This window comes from Salvia splendens, chromosome 6 (assembly GCF_004379255.2).
Source record: "Salvia splendens isolate huo1 chromosome 6, SspV2, whole genome shotgun sequence".
NCBI lineage: Eukaryota > Viridiplantae > Streptophyta > Magnoliopsida > Lamiales > Lamiaceae > Salvia > Salvia splendens.
The window spans coordinates 30,250,540-30,266,722 of NC_056037.1; the positions used below are offsets into that span (position 1 = coordinate 30,250,540).

At 35.1% G+C, this 16,183-nt stretch overlaps 1 protein-coding gene across 1 annotated transcript; it reads right to left on the reverse strand.

Moving 5' to 3' along the window:
- Positions 1-1,765: 1,765 nt before the first annotated feature.
- Positions 1,766-2,230, reverse strand: LOC121809087 (dirigent protein 2-like). The gene has a single exon (XM_042209635.1). The coding sequence runs from the start codon at positions 2,228-2,230 to the stop codon at positions 1,766-1,768; it is 465 nt and encodes a 154-aa protein (XP_042065569.1).
- Positions 2,231-16,183: the final 13,953 nt, after the last annotated feature.

A 16,183-nucleotide genomic window follows, 5' to 3' on the forward strand; every position in this document is an offset into this window, starting at 1 on the left:
TAACACATTTTTAATGTTGTTTGTTTCAATTTATATATTTAGTTTGATTCTAATATATTAAAAAATGTTATTGGAATTTTTAATTTCATAAAATTCATATAAATCGAAGCTTGATTTGCTAGTTTTCTCTATAAATTCAAATAAATTAATAAACTAATAAATTGAGCTTTGATTTATATGAATTTTGTGAAATAAAAAATTCCAATAACATTTTTTAATGCATTAGAATCAAATGTAAATCGAAACAAACAACGTTAAAAATGTGTTAAATGAGAGTGATGCTCACATAAAGAGCTCACATAAGTATGTAGCATATCATTTCTCTTTATTTGCATATTTGTGATAGTTCTTGAAAATAAATTGCACATGAAGTATGTGGTTTTGTATGTTCTACGTTGTTGTGTGATCTATTTGGGATATGAGGTATAAAATTCGGTTCACTGTGTGTTTCTTATATATGTTGTACCCTTCCTGCTTACCTTCTTGTTGAATCTTTTGACTAAAAAAAATTACACAGCACCAATTCTTGAACTCGTGTTATCTTTAAATGGGTAATGACAATTGTTATCGAATTATTATTATTGGGACAAAAATTAGGGAATGGATCCAAAAAGTTTACCCTCCAACTAGCGCCTAATCTCATAATTGGTGGATATTATATATTAAGCCTTCTTTGTTTAAGGGAAAAGGAAAGTTATTAGGAAAAATAATTTTTGGAAATAGTAGTAATTATATTAGGATTTTGATTTTTTTTAATTTATAAACTTTGGAAATATGATTTCAAAGCTATAGTAATTCCTAAAAAAAGTAGGATTCTTGCATCTGGAAACTATGTTAAAATTCTAAAACTTTAATTTTCCTTTATTTAAGATTAATGTCACAGCTTCCTACGCATATGAATCATAAGACATAAACTAATTTCAATTTTGAATCTATTTTTTCATCATCTGAAAAAAGGCCAAAGCAACTTAAAGAGCATAAACCTCTGATGATCTTTTTCTTCTAGTCTCGACAGTGACTGAAAAAAGAGAATTCATACTTGGTTTATGCTATAATAGAAACGTAAACACATATAACTAACTACTAAAAATAGAATAACAAACAAAATGTAAAATTTATGATTTTTTGGCCACTTTTAAATTCATGGGAAATATCAAAATTTGAGCAAAGTTCATGATTTTAGAGACCAATATCCCTTTTACATATTGGTTTTATAGTAATAAAATGTGAGTGGAATGAGTTACTAGAATGTAAAGTCCACTTACCAAATATAGTAAAACTGAAATGAGACATCTATTGGCGGACAGATAAAAAAAAGGAAAAATGAGACATATAATATTAAAGGGCCGGTGTGGATTGCCTAGGTTGGTCCTAAATTATAAACAATGTCGAAGAAGTGTTGTAACCGATGAGCCCATTTCAAAGCCGTTTTGTATATGGTGGATTGATCTTACGTCGGGCCTTACCAGGCTTGGGTCAGATCGGGTCACTTAACAAGTCTATTTATGTTGGGTGTGTTTGCGTTGGCTGATTGGGCACGATCAAACTAAAAATTGTAGTGGGTCACTAAATTTTTTTTTATTACACAACATTAATTTTATTAATCTTTTAAAAATTAGATGTACCAGATTATATAGTGCTTCTCAAAATCCAATTACACTATAAATCATAATATATCCACATACTTTTTATATTTCATACACCAAATATTATTTCATTTCATGTTGAAACGACTAGTGAAGTTTCAACTACATAGGCTAGCAAGTCAAACAACAAAAAAGTCATACATGAAAGTAACGGATATAGGAGTGGAGGCGACCAGGTTGCTAATGGTGTATCCTTGAGCCAAACGGAATCCACCAGTGCCCCCGATGATCGGAATTTCCTGATTCTTCCCCAATACCAACTTCCGGCCCGCGATGGTAAGCGAGCTCCCTCGGTATGGTCCGTCCGTGAAGATGAAGGTGAACGTCAACGCAATGGCCAGCTCATCCAGGTCGGAAAAGGCAACAAAGCCTTGGGTTCGGCCCAATCTCATTGAGTTCGGGTCGGGAGTAGTAGTTACGAAGTCATCGCCAACTAGAAATTGGCCGAAGTTTGTGGGAGAAACGGACGTAATGTTGGCCCTTGCCACCTCGTATAGAGTTGCATTCGGTCCACTCAGAATTTCTTGAAGATAGACACGAAATGTTGCTTTCTTATTCAGACTTGAGCCGTTGCATAGCACCATTAATGAACAAATTATCAAAATTATGGAGAGTTTGGCCATTTTTTTTATGAAGAGATGGTGGAGAAGTGGGAATTTATAGATGGATAAAATAATGCTGAAGTGTAACTTGGTTTATTTTGTCAAAATAAATTATTGGTTCATTAAATGAGAATTTGTATTTTCATGTGTTCATGTGGTAGAGAACTGCTTCTCGTATTCACTTATTTTAGAATGATGCTAAATGACTATATTTTGTTTATACACACGTGATATTTTCATAAAAAGTTAGGCCAATTTTACACTATTGTTAGTTTTTTCAAAAGGCTCAAATTCTTAGGTTAGTAATGTCCTTATGCCTTTATTGTTTCATTATTATTTGATATGATAGTGCATGAGAAATTAATATTCTCAATTCAATAAACTGTGTTTGGAGGATTTAAGGAAAAATAAGGAATTTGATTATAATAATTTCCATATTTAGTTTGATTATAAGAAAATCTAAAAATAATTTGATTCCCCCAAACTAGAACCGTAACGTAAAATATAAGGATTATTTAATCATGATATACAATCTTGCAAACCGAATTGGCGTAAACCATGCATCCATGCTTCTGGATGAGCGACGCTCCAAACTTTGGTTGTCCAATATTAGCGGAATTGGAGCGTGATCTAACACTAAGTTCGGGAGAGATGTGAAAACTGCATTGGGAAATTTGAAACCCAATCTTGATCGACGAAGCATCTGTCAAGTCTATTTCTTGAGCAAACTCTTAAGTCTTACCCATGTGAATCTTCTCCCATGTAGAGGTATTACCAATGGCGGATCAAGAAAATCAAATTCGTGGGGTCAAATATAGTAAAGAATATATTTATTATCTCTCGACTCTGATGGAGTACTTTTCGTTGCTTCCTGCTCTGCTACTTCTTAAATCCTACTACTAAATTAATCAGATATGCAAATATTATCAACATCTAAACTATTCTTTTCATGTTTAATACTTCTTCGAAATACATTGCATAGAAATCACAACTCACCTTAAATAACATTGTATCCTATTTTTACTTCATTGTTAATGTAGAATCATAAACTCAATTAGAAGTCTTATGAAGAAAGAGTAATAAGATGAACAAATATATCAACATTAAAAATTGACATTTGACAATTGTTTAATTAGACAAAAATAATAAGAAGCCTCTCATAACTAATTCCATTTATTTGTTTGGTATTTTTTCTCTTTGGAATCAACGTTCTATATGGAATCATCATTCCATTCCACATGAGAATAGTCATTCCTTCCATTTTGCTAAGGAATGGCCATTTCATTCTTTTTTTCTTTTTATATTAGATTTTAACAAAATTATAAAATATATTATTTTATATTTAAATTCAATATTACTCAATTTTATAATTTTTAAATTTTATAATAAAAGTAAAATTTTAGAATTTTTAATTATTAAAAAAAATTCCACACACTATCCACACACTACACACACAACACCACACACTGATAGGGATCTCATATTCTATTTTATTCCGGGAGAGGGCTGATATTATCTCCGTATATTTATTTAGCTTATTTATATTTAGTATTATTTAGTTGTTATGATTTTATTTACTTTCCCTATTGGTTAGGATTTGATTTGCTTTCCTAGTTTATATGAGATCTTTTTGTACTACACATATTATAAATATGTGTGGAGTCTTTTATTATATTTATCATCAAGCATAATGAATTAAATTAATATTTATCATTCTCTCATTCACGGTTTCTCCAATCTGAAAAAAACCGATTCTTCTCCCAATCTCTCTCAATTCACGCTAATCATCTCTATTTGTGCTCTACCAATCGATAGGGAAGCTAAACCCTATCACACACACAAATTACCACCACACGTACACACACTACCACCACATATGCACACACACACTACCACCACATATGCACACACACAACACCACATATGCACACACATACAAGAAAAATATTTGGCAAAAATATTTTTAAGTTAATATTTTTTTGGTAGAATCTAAATATATTAATTATTCATATTTCATTTCATTTCATTTCATTCCTATATTATTTGTAGTTACCAAACATAGGAATGGAATCAATCAAGGAATAACAATTCCATTCCTTTTGTATTCCTTGTGTTTAACTGTCACAACCACGACACTCTAGTAATAGTGAGTGTAGCTATTTCGCAACTAAATTAAACTCATGGGTCACAAGCTCGTCATAAAGAAGTACTTAATTTAAGGGACAATGTCTTTCAGTGAAAAGGGTACAACCACATCGAAATTAGAGTACTTAACCAAATGTGTTGTCTTGCTAGGATAATTCTTAAACATGCAGTGGAAGGTTCCAAGACGAAGTAATATGTATGAAGAAATATTAAATCAGCTACCTAGCTACTTATTTAAAATTCTCTCCCAACACCTCCTCTGCTCCGATCACGATCAACTTGCATGTTAATAAAAACAACATGCAGGGCTGAGTATTTGATATACCCAGTGGACTTAGTGCCAAAAACATTTCTCTTTTAGTTGTCAGCCATACTTGAGTGAGTGCGGGGTTTTTCTTAAAATAATTCCCGGTCACTAAAACTTTTATCTTTTCATAAGTTTGACTGCGCAGTCATATAACATCTCATGACATACCATATCTAATCTTGTGTGAACCGAGAATGTGGCCACATTCCACGGCGGTCACTGGACCGGCCAACTCTAGCGCTAGCACACAGTCTCATATGTGTACACTAGTCCGAGTAGGGTTTGCGGCCCTACTGGGACCCGGATTCGATTTAACTTGCTTGGCATAGCCAACAAATAGGTAATCATATATAAAACATGACATGACAACTCATTCAAAAATATTCACGTTTTCACATAAAATCACATTTTGAAAGAAAAGCCCACCTCGTTCACTTAACGATATCGCACTGGAGTATTTCCTCTTTCTCGATTAGAGTCTCACGGAACAACCCCCTTTAAATAACACAGTAGTAACACAATAATTAGTGTGAGAAAATTTCTAATTAGAATGCATGCATCCTAATTATAGTCTTTTATCTCGTTTCCCGATTGTCGTGCAATTTCGATTATTCAGCAGCCGCCCAAGGCGTCGGGTGCGACGCCGGTCGGCCGCTTACGCCCATAATTAGAATTTAAAATCCTAATTTTTTTGAGCGCGTAAAATAATTATCGCGATTACTTTCCTTCGAAAATGTATTTATTTCGGACTTATAATAAAATTCCTCGTTCCTTGAAAAGTTTCGGAAATAAATTAAATAACTTTTTAAATTTAACTTGTTGGCCCAAGATTAATTATTACTCTTCTCTTTTTTTTTTGTACACCTTATTTCTCCAATTTTACTTGATGAGCCCAACCCCAAATGTAATAGGTGGCCTAAATTCATTTAAAAAAAAGACCAAGAGGAGTCCAACAAGGTTTTTCCCCAACTCCCTTCTTCTCACTGTCGGTCGAACTCTCTCTCTCTCTCTCCATTCCTCCATTCCCACCTTCATTCCATTTCATTCCATCATACCAAGAAGCCCATTAAAATTTTATGAAACGCTACCTTTTAATATTATGAAATCATGTATTTTTATTCCTTTTAACAAATAAGATAGATATATACATAAATAATTATATAATTATGAATCCAGGTATGAAAAAATAGTACTAGTACTTAAAGTTATAGGTATTAATTTGATACTAGTGGCCAATCAACAATATTAACAATAATAATAATAATAATAATAATAATAATAATAATAATAAAAATAATAAAAAATATTTAATTAGGATTTCTCTTTTCTCTTTTTATTACGCCCAACAACAACAATATTAACAATAATAATAATAATAATAATAATAATAATAATAAAATTCATTGATTTATGTAAAAATTAAAATATTTACTTAAATTTATTTTCAAAACCCAATGAAATGAATCTATTTAAATTTATATATGATTTTCAAACTATCCCATATTCAAAATTCATTACAATCAGTAATATTAAATGCATATAATTCTTTTAAATCTTTTAACAATTAAAAGAAACACGATTTGGATCTCATATTCATACATAAAATTTTAGAGTAGTACTACTGCTTTTCATATGATAGTGGTTACGTTTAACCATAGCAACCCCCGCTATGTTATAGTATAACATAACAGAGGATTCTCCCCATCTTACACGTGTTTTTATTGAATGTGTTTTTGTTATATATCCCTTACAAAACAAAACGTCTATTTAAATTTAGATGTTTGTGTAGTGTTTTTTTTGTCATTTGTCACTTTGTGTGTATTTGTGCATTTTGTATATGCATTTTATTTTTGTGCGTACTAATGTAATACATGGGTGAAAGATATAGTCATACATGGTTTATGGTTTTAAATATTCATTTATTTTGTATTTATAATTTTAAACTTTTATGTCCCGTGCATAGCACGGGTGTTAATACTAGTTCATTTAAAAAAAAGACCAAGAGGAGTCCAACAAGGTTTTTCCCCAACTCCCTTCTTCTCACTGTCGGTCGAACTCTCTCTCTCTTTCTCCATTCCTCCATTCCCACCTCCATTCCATTCTCATCTCCATTCCATTCCATCATACCAAGAAGCCCATTAAAATTTTATGAAACCCAACCTTTTAATATTATGAAATCATGTATTTTTATTCCTTTTAACAAATAAGATAGATATGTACATAAATAATTATATAATTATGAATCCATGTATGAAAAAATAGTACTAGTACTTAAACTAATAGGTATTAATTTGATACTAGTGGCCAATCACATTTACTTAATTACTTACAAAAAGTTAATTTGAGTGGATTGTTTGAGATATTAAACCATTTTGTTAATTTTGAATACTGCAGTACGTATTTAACAAAAGAGATAATAACAAACCAAAAGTTGGTCTCACAATGAGTATTTTTCTTTTCATCTTCTTCCCTCTTCTCACCTGTAACTCCATTTTCACTTTGCAACTCAATTTTAAATTCTTCTTCCCAATTATTCAACAACTCCTCTCCGTCTATAAATTTCTTATCTCACACGCATATGACCACCAAGAATCGTGACTGCTCTTTTTCCTGCTCCGGCGCAACGTGGGGTCGGCGGCAACTTTTAAGAAATTAGTGTTTATCAACTTATGTTGAATTTTTCTCACGAATGATCTAGGCGTTATTTTTCATTGATAATATTTCAATCATATTTTTTTATCTCTTTCTTTTATTTTTACAATTTTGTATTAAAACTTATATCATTCATTTAACACTATTTTTATGAATAAGAAATTGATAAGATAGATACTCGTGCTGCTTGGAAAATATATAATACTAACATCATCAAAGGAATAAGCAAGGTTAGTAGTATAAATTAGACCACACTCAGTTATTATTATATTTTACTTAGTAGTAGTAACTATTGAATTAAATATTAATATTTTACAAATGAAACTAAACTTGTTTTATTGAAAGCATCAGAATTCGGACCATTAAATTATACTCCCTCCGTCCGTCATTAGGAGTTCCATTCCATGGCGACACGAGTTTTAAAAAATGTTAAAAAAAGTGGGTGAAAAAAAGTTAGTGGAATATGAGTCTCACTTGTATATATTAATTTTAAATGAAATGTGAGTGGAATGAGTTAGTGGAAGGTGGGACCCAATTCCATTTATAGTAAAAGTGAACCGAGACTCCTATTCGCAGACGGATTAAAATGGAAAACAGGACTTCTATTCGCGAACGGAGTGAGTACATGAACAAATAGTAAATGAAGCTCATTTAATACAAATAAAGTTCTAAGTAGCTCAAATTATAGAAGGTACGAGGGAAGAGATTGGCAGTCTAACGTCTTATTTTCTTTAGGCCATACGGAAGACGTGTTAGGGCTTCAAGAAATATAATTAATGCTTCATTACTAAAATATACTTTTCCGGTTTTATAAAAATATGCGCATTTTCCATTTTCATCTATTCTATAAAAATTAGGCATTTTCATTTATGAAGAGTTATCCCGATTTATTATCCATATATAGTTATTTACAATTTATACCCACATTACAACACTAATAATAATGGAGATTTCTTTATCTACTAATACTACTTTAACTACCTTTCCCTCATCTCTCTTACCTTACCAGCTCTTACTTTACTAATTTTATCTTAATCCCGTGTCATATCAGATATATACGGGAGGATAAAGATTAGATAGACTTAATCTAATGCATCATTTGTAGTGTTATGAAATCAAACATTTCCATATACAAAATATTTTAAATTATCACAGTAGTGGAGTATATTTTTTGATAAAAAAAAATATACTTGTGTTATACATCAAACAGTCCAGATAACTATTAAGGGCTTGTTCGGTTACACACAATTGGTTTTGTGTGAAATGAAACCGGATAGAAATAAATGTGGGTGGTCCCACCTAGCCATATACAAATGCTGATGTTTGGTGATACCGAAATGGGTTTCCCTTGACACGAGAAATCCGTGCAGATGACAAAATTGCCCTCACTTTATTTTCAAAATTCCACTCCTACATAACGTGAGACTGGGAAACTGATTTAATCTCAAACATCCAAAGTAGAGACGAGACGCAAGAGAAACTGACGCAGAAACATAGAGCTCATACAATTTAAAATAATTAATCATTATATTTTATGTTGCGGTTCTAGTTTTGGGGAATCAAATTACTTTTAGATTACTAAATATGGAAATTTTATAATTAAGAATCATATCCAAAAATTCCTTATTTTTCCTTAAATCCTCCAAACACAGTTTATTGAATTGAGAATATTATTAGTGGAATTCTTAGTCCACTAATTATTAGTGGATATAATTCATGCGCATGATATGACCTACCACGTGAAATTAATTACAAAAGGGCACGAACTTTTTTTTTTATTTTTTTTTCTGATATGGACTTCAACTTTTGTAAGTATATAACTATGTATACGTCTTTTACAATATATTAGATTTTTAAAAATGATATTTAAAATTTCGAAAACCTAACCGTTACTAAAATTGCTACTCCCTCCGTTCCCAAAGAGTATGCATTTTGGGTTTGGTATGAGTTTTAATGCATTATTGGTAAAGTAAGAGAGATAGATAGAGAAAGTTTTTTAAGTATTGTTAATGGAGAATGAGTGCCCCACCTCATTAGAGAGAAAATAGTTTTCAAAATTGAATGTGCATACTCTTTGGGGACGGATGAAAAATGAAATAATGCATACTCTTTGGGGACAGATGAAGTATTTGTTTGTCCGCTTCTATATATGTTAAACCGATGCATAAATCTTTGATTGAGGAATGTGTATTTTTGTTTGCACTTAAAAACTTAAAAAATATTAAGCTAAATTTACACAAGACTCTTCATTGAAAATTAAACATGTGCAAAAGCAAATGAAATTTTTAATGGAGAGGGATGTGAAAAATTATTATTTTTATCATGTTTAAAAAATAATTTGATAAGTGAAAAGGAAGTGACAGAGAAGGAGAGACAATTACAGTACATCATTTTCGATTAACAATAGCTAGCTGTAATTTACACGTTTATACTCCTACGCCACAAATATTTATATTGTTGCTATATATTTCTATTTAAAATTTTATAAAATAAAATTTAAAATTTTATATTTTAAACGACTGATAATTACTACAATAAAATAATTAAATAATATTATATTTACGAAAACAAAATCATGTGTATCGATAATAATGTGATTTTCTTCATATTACAACAAAAAAATGTAGGCAGTAAGTTAGAAGAGGTGATAAAACGCCTTGCAATTTATTTAGTGAGTAACTACTAGTATAATGTAAAATGGCCTAACTTTTTATGAAAAAATCACGTGTCCATAAATAAAATATAGCCATTTAGCATCATTCCAAAATACGTAAATACGAAAAGCAATTCTCTACCACATGAACACTTAATCCAAATTCTCATTTGATAAACCAAGTTACACTTCATAATAAACCAAGTTACACTTCATAATTATTTTATCCATCTATAAATTCTCACTTAACTCCACCATCTCTTCATAAAAAAATATGGCTAAACTCTCCATACTTTTGGTAATTTGTTCGTTAATGGTGTTATGCAACGGCGCAAGTCTGAATAAGTTTATCTTCAAGAAATTCTGAGCGGGCCGGGCCGAATGCAACTCTATACGAGGTGGCACGTGCCAACATTACGTCCATTTCTCCAACAACCTTCGGCCAATTCCTTGTTGGCGATGACTTCGTAACTACTACTCCTGACCCGAACTCGATGAGATTGGACAGAAGCCAAGGCTTTGTTGCCTTTTCAGACCTGGATGAGTTGGCCATTGCGCTGACTCATCTTCACGGACGGACCATACCCAGGGAGCTCGCTTACCATTGCTGGCCGGAAGTTGGTAATGGGGAAGAATCAGGAAATTCCGATCGTCGGGGGCACCGGTGGATTCCGTTTGGCGCGAGGATACACCATTAGCAACCTCGTCTCCTCCTCCCCTACTTCCTTTACTTTCGTCTATGACTTTTATGTTGTTTGATTTGCTAGCCTATGTAGTTGGAACTTCACTAGTCGTTTCAACATGGAATGGAATAATATTTGGTGTATGAAATAAAATACTACGTTGATGTTTTATGATATTACGTTGATGTTTTATGATTTAGAGCGTTATTGGATTTTGAGAAGGACTATATAATCTGGTACATATAATTTAAAATTGATAAAATTAAGGGTAATTGGTCCATAAAATCATAAATTTTGCCTAAAATTTGGTATTTCCCACGAACTTTGAAATTGGTATATAATATCACAAACTTTGCACTTTGTTTGATATATCCCACGGCATATCTATTACTATATTTGACTAACTTACGAGACATTTTTATCATAGTTGACACAATTAAATCAACGTGGTTTTCAACGTAACCTTTTATCCTACATGTTATGAACTTAAAAAGTGGTTTAAAATATTATAAAACATATCACGGTTGCTTACTTGAAACAAAATTTTAATGAATATATCTTATTTGAGTGAGTTTGGGAAATACCAAACAAAATTCAAAGTTTGTGATATTACAGACCAACTTCAAAGTTCATGGAAATACCAAATTTTAGGCAAAGTTTATGATTTTAGAGACAAATATCCTTAAAATTAATAAGGTTTAATATACAAAATTTAGTGACCCACAACAATTTTATAGTGTGACCGAGCCCAATAAACCCACGCAAACACACCCAAGCCTGGTAAGGCCCGTCGTAAGATGGATCCATCATAAAAAAACGGTTTTGAAATGGGCTCATTGGTTACAACACTGATTAGGCAATGTTTATAATTTAGGACCAACCTAGACAACCCAAGACCGGCCCATTAATATTAAATTTACTTAAATATTTATACCATAATCAAATTTATGTTTATACTACTGGGATAAGAAGGCATCTTTAGTTTGTCCCACTTTATTTTCTAAAATTCAATTCTAATAAATAAAATGGGATATGTATATTTATTTAATGAAAACAATAAATTATAACTATGGTCCCTGAAAAAATGGTTTACACATTTTATGTCCGAATTATAAAAAAAATATAGCAATATATATCAAAAAATAAAAGACAAAAGCTTATGTAAGTGCGTGTTTAGGGCATCTCCAGTGGCTTTCGCCCAGCAATAGCTCAGCCACAAACTCCTCCTGTCACATCATCAGCACTAAAAATCCTCATGCCACATCATCAGGACAAGCAAATAGCCCAGCAATAGCCTAACCACATCACCCCTAATTATATAAAACAAATAATTGACAATCACACAAAATACAGAATTAAATGTACGACACAGATACGGAAAAATTCAATAATATTATTTAAATTAAAAAAGTACAATAAAAAATAGATTAATTAAAAAAAAATTACATTAAAAAAATACATTAATTTAAAAAAATTACATTATTAAAAAAAAAACACGACCTCCGCCTCACTCCTCGTCTCCGTCGCCACCCTCGCCACCGTCGCCGCCGCCTCCGTATCCGCCGGAACCCCCCAGTGTCCCCCCGGTCTTCAAATCGTCACGCATGCTCACGAGCATTGCGTGAAGAAAACTCTTCTCCTCAGGGGCCGTCGCCGTCCGCCATTCGGCTAACGTCTTGGCCATCTGAGCGCGCGTTTGTTGACGCGCGAAGAATTTGAGATCCTCTGTCGACTGGCCAAGGGGGGATGCCGACTGTACCTCCTGGGACCCCTCGCCTCACCCCTCGCCTCCCGTTGCGCCCGCCTTTGACCAACCGGGCGAGTTCGGCGAGCGAACGATGGCGGGGATGGGAGCTCCTCCGCATCCTCGGGGAGGTCGTGGGAACCGCCGCTGCTACCGCTGTAATCACCGGTATAGTTCAGTCGTTGCTTCTTCGGCCAGCCAGCGTCGACACCTGCCCAGAACTTCTCGGAGTCGTTCAGCACCTCATAGCAGTTCCAGTAGGTGAACTCCTTATACAACCCGGGCTAGGGGAAGGCTTTCTCCGCTATCCTCCTGCAGTCATCCTCCATTTGGCCACTGCTCTGCATGCGGAGGGCGTTGGCGTACAAGCCCGAAAATTGGGAGACCCTAGCCCTGATTCGGTTCCACCCCTTCCGGCACTCCTCCCCGGTGCGCGGCCTCCTCTCCGGGAAAAATCTTATGTAGGCTGCAGCAATTTTGGCCCACATGTTGACGATCCTCTGATTGTTGAAGTCACAGGATCATCACAAACACTCACCCACGCCTTGGAAAGCGCGACGCTCTCCGCGTCCGTCCACTTCCTCCGCACCGAGGGGTCTTCCTCAACCGGCTGCGACGACTGGTCGACCCTCTTGTCCTTCCCCTTGCCCTTCTTCTTTGCGGGGCCCCGACCCCGCCCTACTCCCCTCGTTTGAACGGGAGTTTCCGGAACATCGAGAAGATCAAACCCCAACTCCTCTAAGGAGAAAGTCTCATATTGCGTGAACTGCGCCTCCGTTGGGGTCGATGTGTGCGAGAATCAGTCGAAAAATGAAAACTGGGGCGATAGACGTTTCCCCCCCCCCGCGGCGTCCCCTGCGTCGCCGGTACCCCTCCCGGCATCATCTGCATCCCAGGACCCCACCCCGACCTCATCTGCATCCCGGGTGTCCACCCCGGCATAACCGGTAAACCCCCCGACATACTCCCCCCGGGTGCCATCCCGGGCATCATCTGCTGCCACGGGTACATGTTGTAGTACCCGGGCATCGGATCCCATCCACCTCCCACGGGTACCGGGGGAGTTTGAGACTCGCTCGTCACTGGAGTACCTTCGTTGTTGTTCTCCATTGGAGGCTCGCCGGTCCTGAGCCTGCAATGGCGGCGAGCGGACCGGCGAGCGCTAACCGATTTTTTCCGTGAAATGGCGCTCGCTGGTTCCAATGGTTCGGCGAGCGGACCGGCGAGCGCCGGAAATCGGCTAGCCGGCTCGCTTGCCGCCATTGGAGATGCTCTTAGTGTGCTCGGGAATTTGGTGGGTCCCCCAATTATAAACCAAAAACAGAAAAGGGCCTCATATCATATTATTCATATTTCACGGGCACTTTTGTGATATTTTTCACTCTAATAAAAAAAAGGGATAACAGTCGTTTAAATCACAAAATTTGATCAAATTCTGAATTATCCCATAAACTCTGTAATCGAAATATTAAATCATGAAGTTTCAATTTTTCTCAATTTTCTCAAATGAAACGACAATAATTCAATAAAAAAGAAGAGAAATGAGACATAAAGGAATATGAAAGGAAAAAAATACTTATTTTAATTAAACATGTTTTTTTAATATCGTTAAAAGATGATATTTTGTGCATGAATGGGATAATTGAGAAAATTCAAAACTTTATGACTTAATATTCTTGTCTTTAATTTTGACCATTGACCAAAATTTTGATTTAAAAGGCTATTACCCAAAAAAACTATTCTTGTCTTTAATTTAATTTAAAAATATTTTCAACGATAAAACGCAATCACAACGCAATGAATGATCATTGAAAACGATTGAATTAACGAATAACGATTGAATGTTTTACAAACGGAAGACATGAGCAAAGAGGAACTCTAGATCCACGATCTAAGTTCACCAACACACAACTCAACAATATCCAAAGACAACACACGAATTGCATGATCTCTACTATTTATACTATGCATCTTAACTCGCCTCCTCTTCCACGTCATCACTTATCCACGTAGCGCGCCCTTTCCACTTGATTGCCTCGTCATTAATGCCACGTCATTGCCAGCTCGCTTTTATTTAAGCACCCCTTAGCTTTTATCAGTAAATCTCTGTCTTCTAGATATCAAACTCTATCAGTATATGAGAAGGAATTACTGGCTATTTTGATGGCAGTAAAGAAATGGTATCATTACTTACAGAGCAAGAAGTTTATCATCTTGACTGATCATCAGAGTTTAAAGTACTTGATGGAACAGAAATTAACTACTCCTACTCAACAAGCATGGATGACTAAGCTCATGCACTTTGATTATGAAATCAGATACAAGAAGGGCATTAAAAACTCAGTGGCTGATGCCTTATCCAGAGTGCCTGAGGTGATGACTTATGCACTAACTTCCTTTGTAATTCCTCTGGAGTTAATTGCAAAAATTAAAGAATCATGGAAGCAAGATTCTCTGATACAGAAGCTACTGGAAGAGAAACAGCAGAATGCAGATTCTCACCCAAAGTTCAGTTGGAGTAAAAGGGAGTTGAGGAGAAAAGGGAGGCTAGTTGTGGGAAATGATCTGTTATTAAAGGCTCAGATATTATCTACCTTCCATGGATCTTCCTTAGCTGGTCATTCTGGGGTTTTGGAAACTTACAAACGAATAGCTGCTCTGTTGTACTGGCCGAAATTGAGGAAGGAGGTTAGAGAGTATGTGTTACATGTCAGAGGTATAAACCAAGTAACACTTCTCCAGCTGGATTATTACAGCCGCTCCCAATTCCTGCTGCAATTTTTACAGATTTGTCAATGGATTTCATTGAATCTTTGCCTAGCTCACAAGGCTATGATACTATATTCGTGGTGGTGGACAGGCTGAGTAAGTATGCTCATTTCGTGGCACTATCACACCCTTTTACAGCTAAAAAAGTAGCTGAGGTATTTCTGGATTCAGACTTTAAGTTACATGGAATGCCAATAAAGATTGTGAGTGATAGAGGGGCTATCTTTGTAGGAAATTTCTGGAAGGAGTTCATGACCTTGTTGGGAGTTGAATTGTTGTATTCCACAGCTTACCATCCAGAAACTGATGGCCAAACTGAGATAGTGAACAAAAGTTTACAATGCTACTTAAGATGTGCAATGGGAGAAAAGCCACACACTTGGTCTCATTGGCTAGGATTGGCTGAATATTGGTACAACACCACCTATCACTCAAGCATTCAAATGACTCCCTTTGAAGCCTTGTATGGTTTTGAACCTCCTCTACATGTGCCTTACTTTCCTGGTGATTCTAATGTGGAGGCAGTTGACATTGCTTTGCGGGATAGAGAAGAGATGATTTTTATACTCAAGAGAAATGCACAAAAAGCGGCTGATAGGATGAAAAAACAAGCGGATCAGCATCGAAGTGATAAGGAGTTTGAGATAGGAGAGTAGGTTTGGCTGAAGTTACGGGAGTATAGGCAGAAGTCTATCAGAGGGAAACATCATAAGTTTGAGCCTAAATATTTTGGACCCTATCAGATTTTGGACAAGATTGGGGCAGTTGCTTATAAGTTGAACCTGCCCTCTTCAGCAACGATTCATAATGTGTTTCATGCGTCCTTGTTGAAACCGGCTTCTCCACCAACTGGTCCTATACTTGACTTACCCGGCATATCCCACATAAATGATGCTATTCCTCAAGCTATATTAGACAGGAAAATGGTGAAACGGCAGAATCATGCAGCAACAAAGTGGCTCATTCATTGGGAGGGGAGGTC

What these genes read in the sequence shown, in the direction of transcription:
- LOC121809087 (XM_042209635.1), bottom strand. Translation starts at nt 2,230, where the DNA reads ATGGTGCTATGCAACGGCTCAAGTCTGAATAAGAAAGCAACATTTCGT.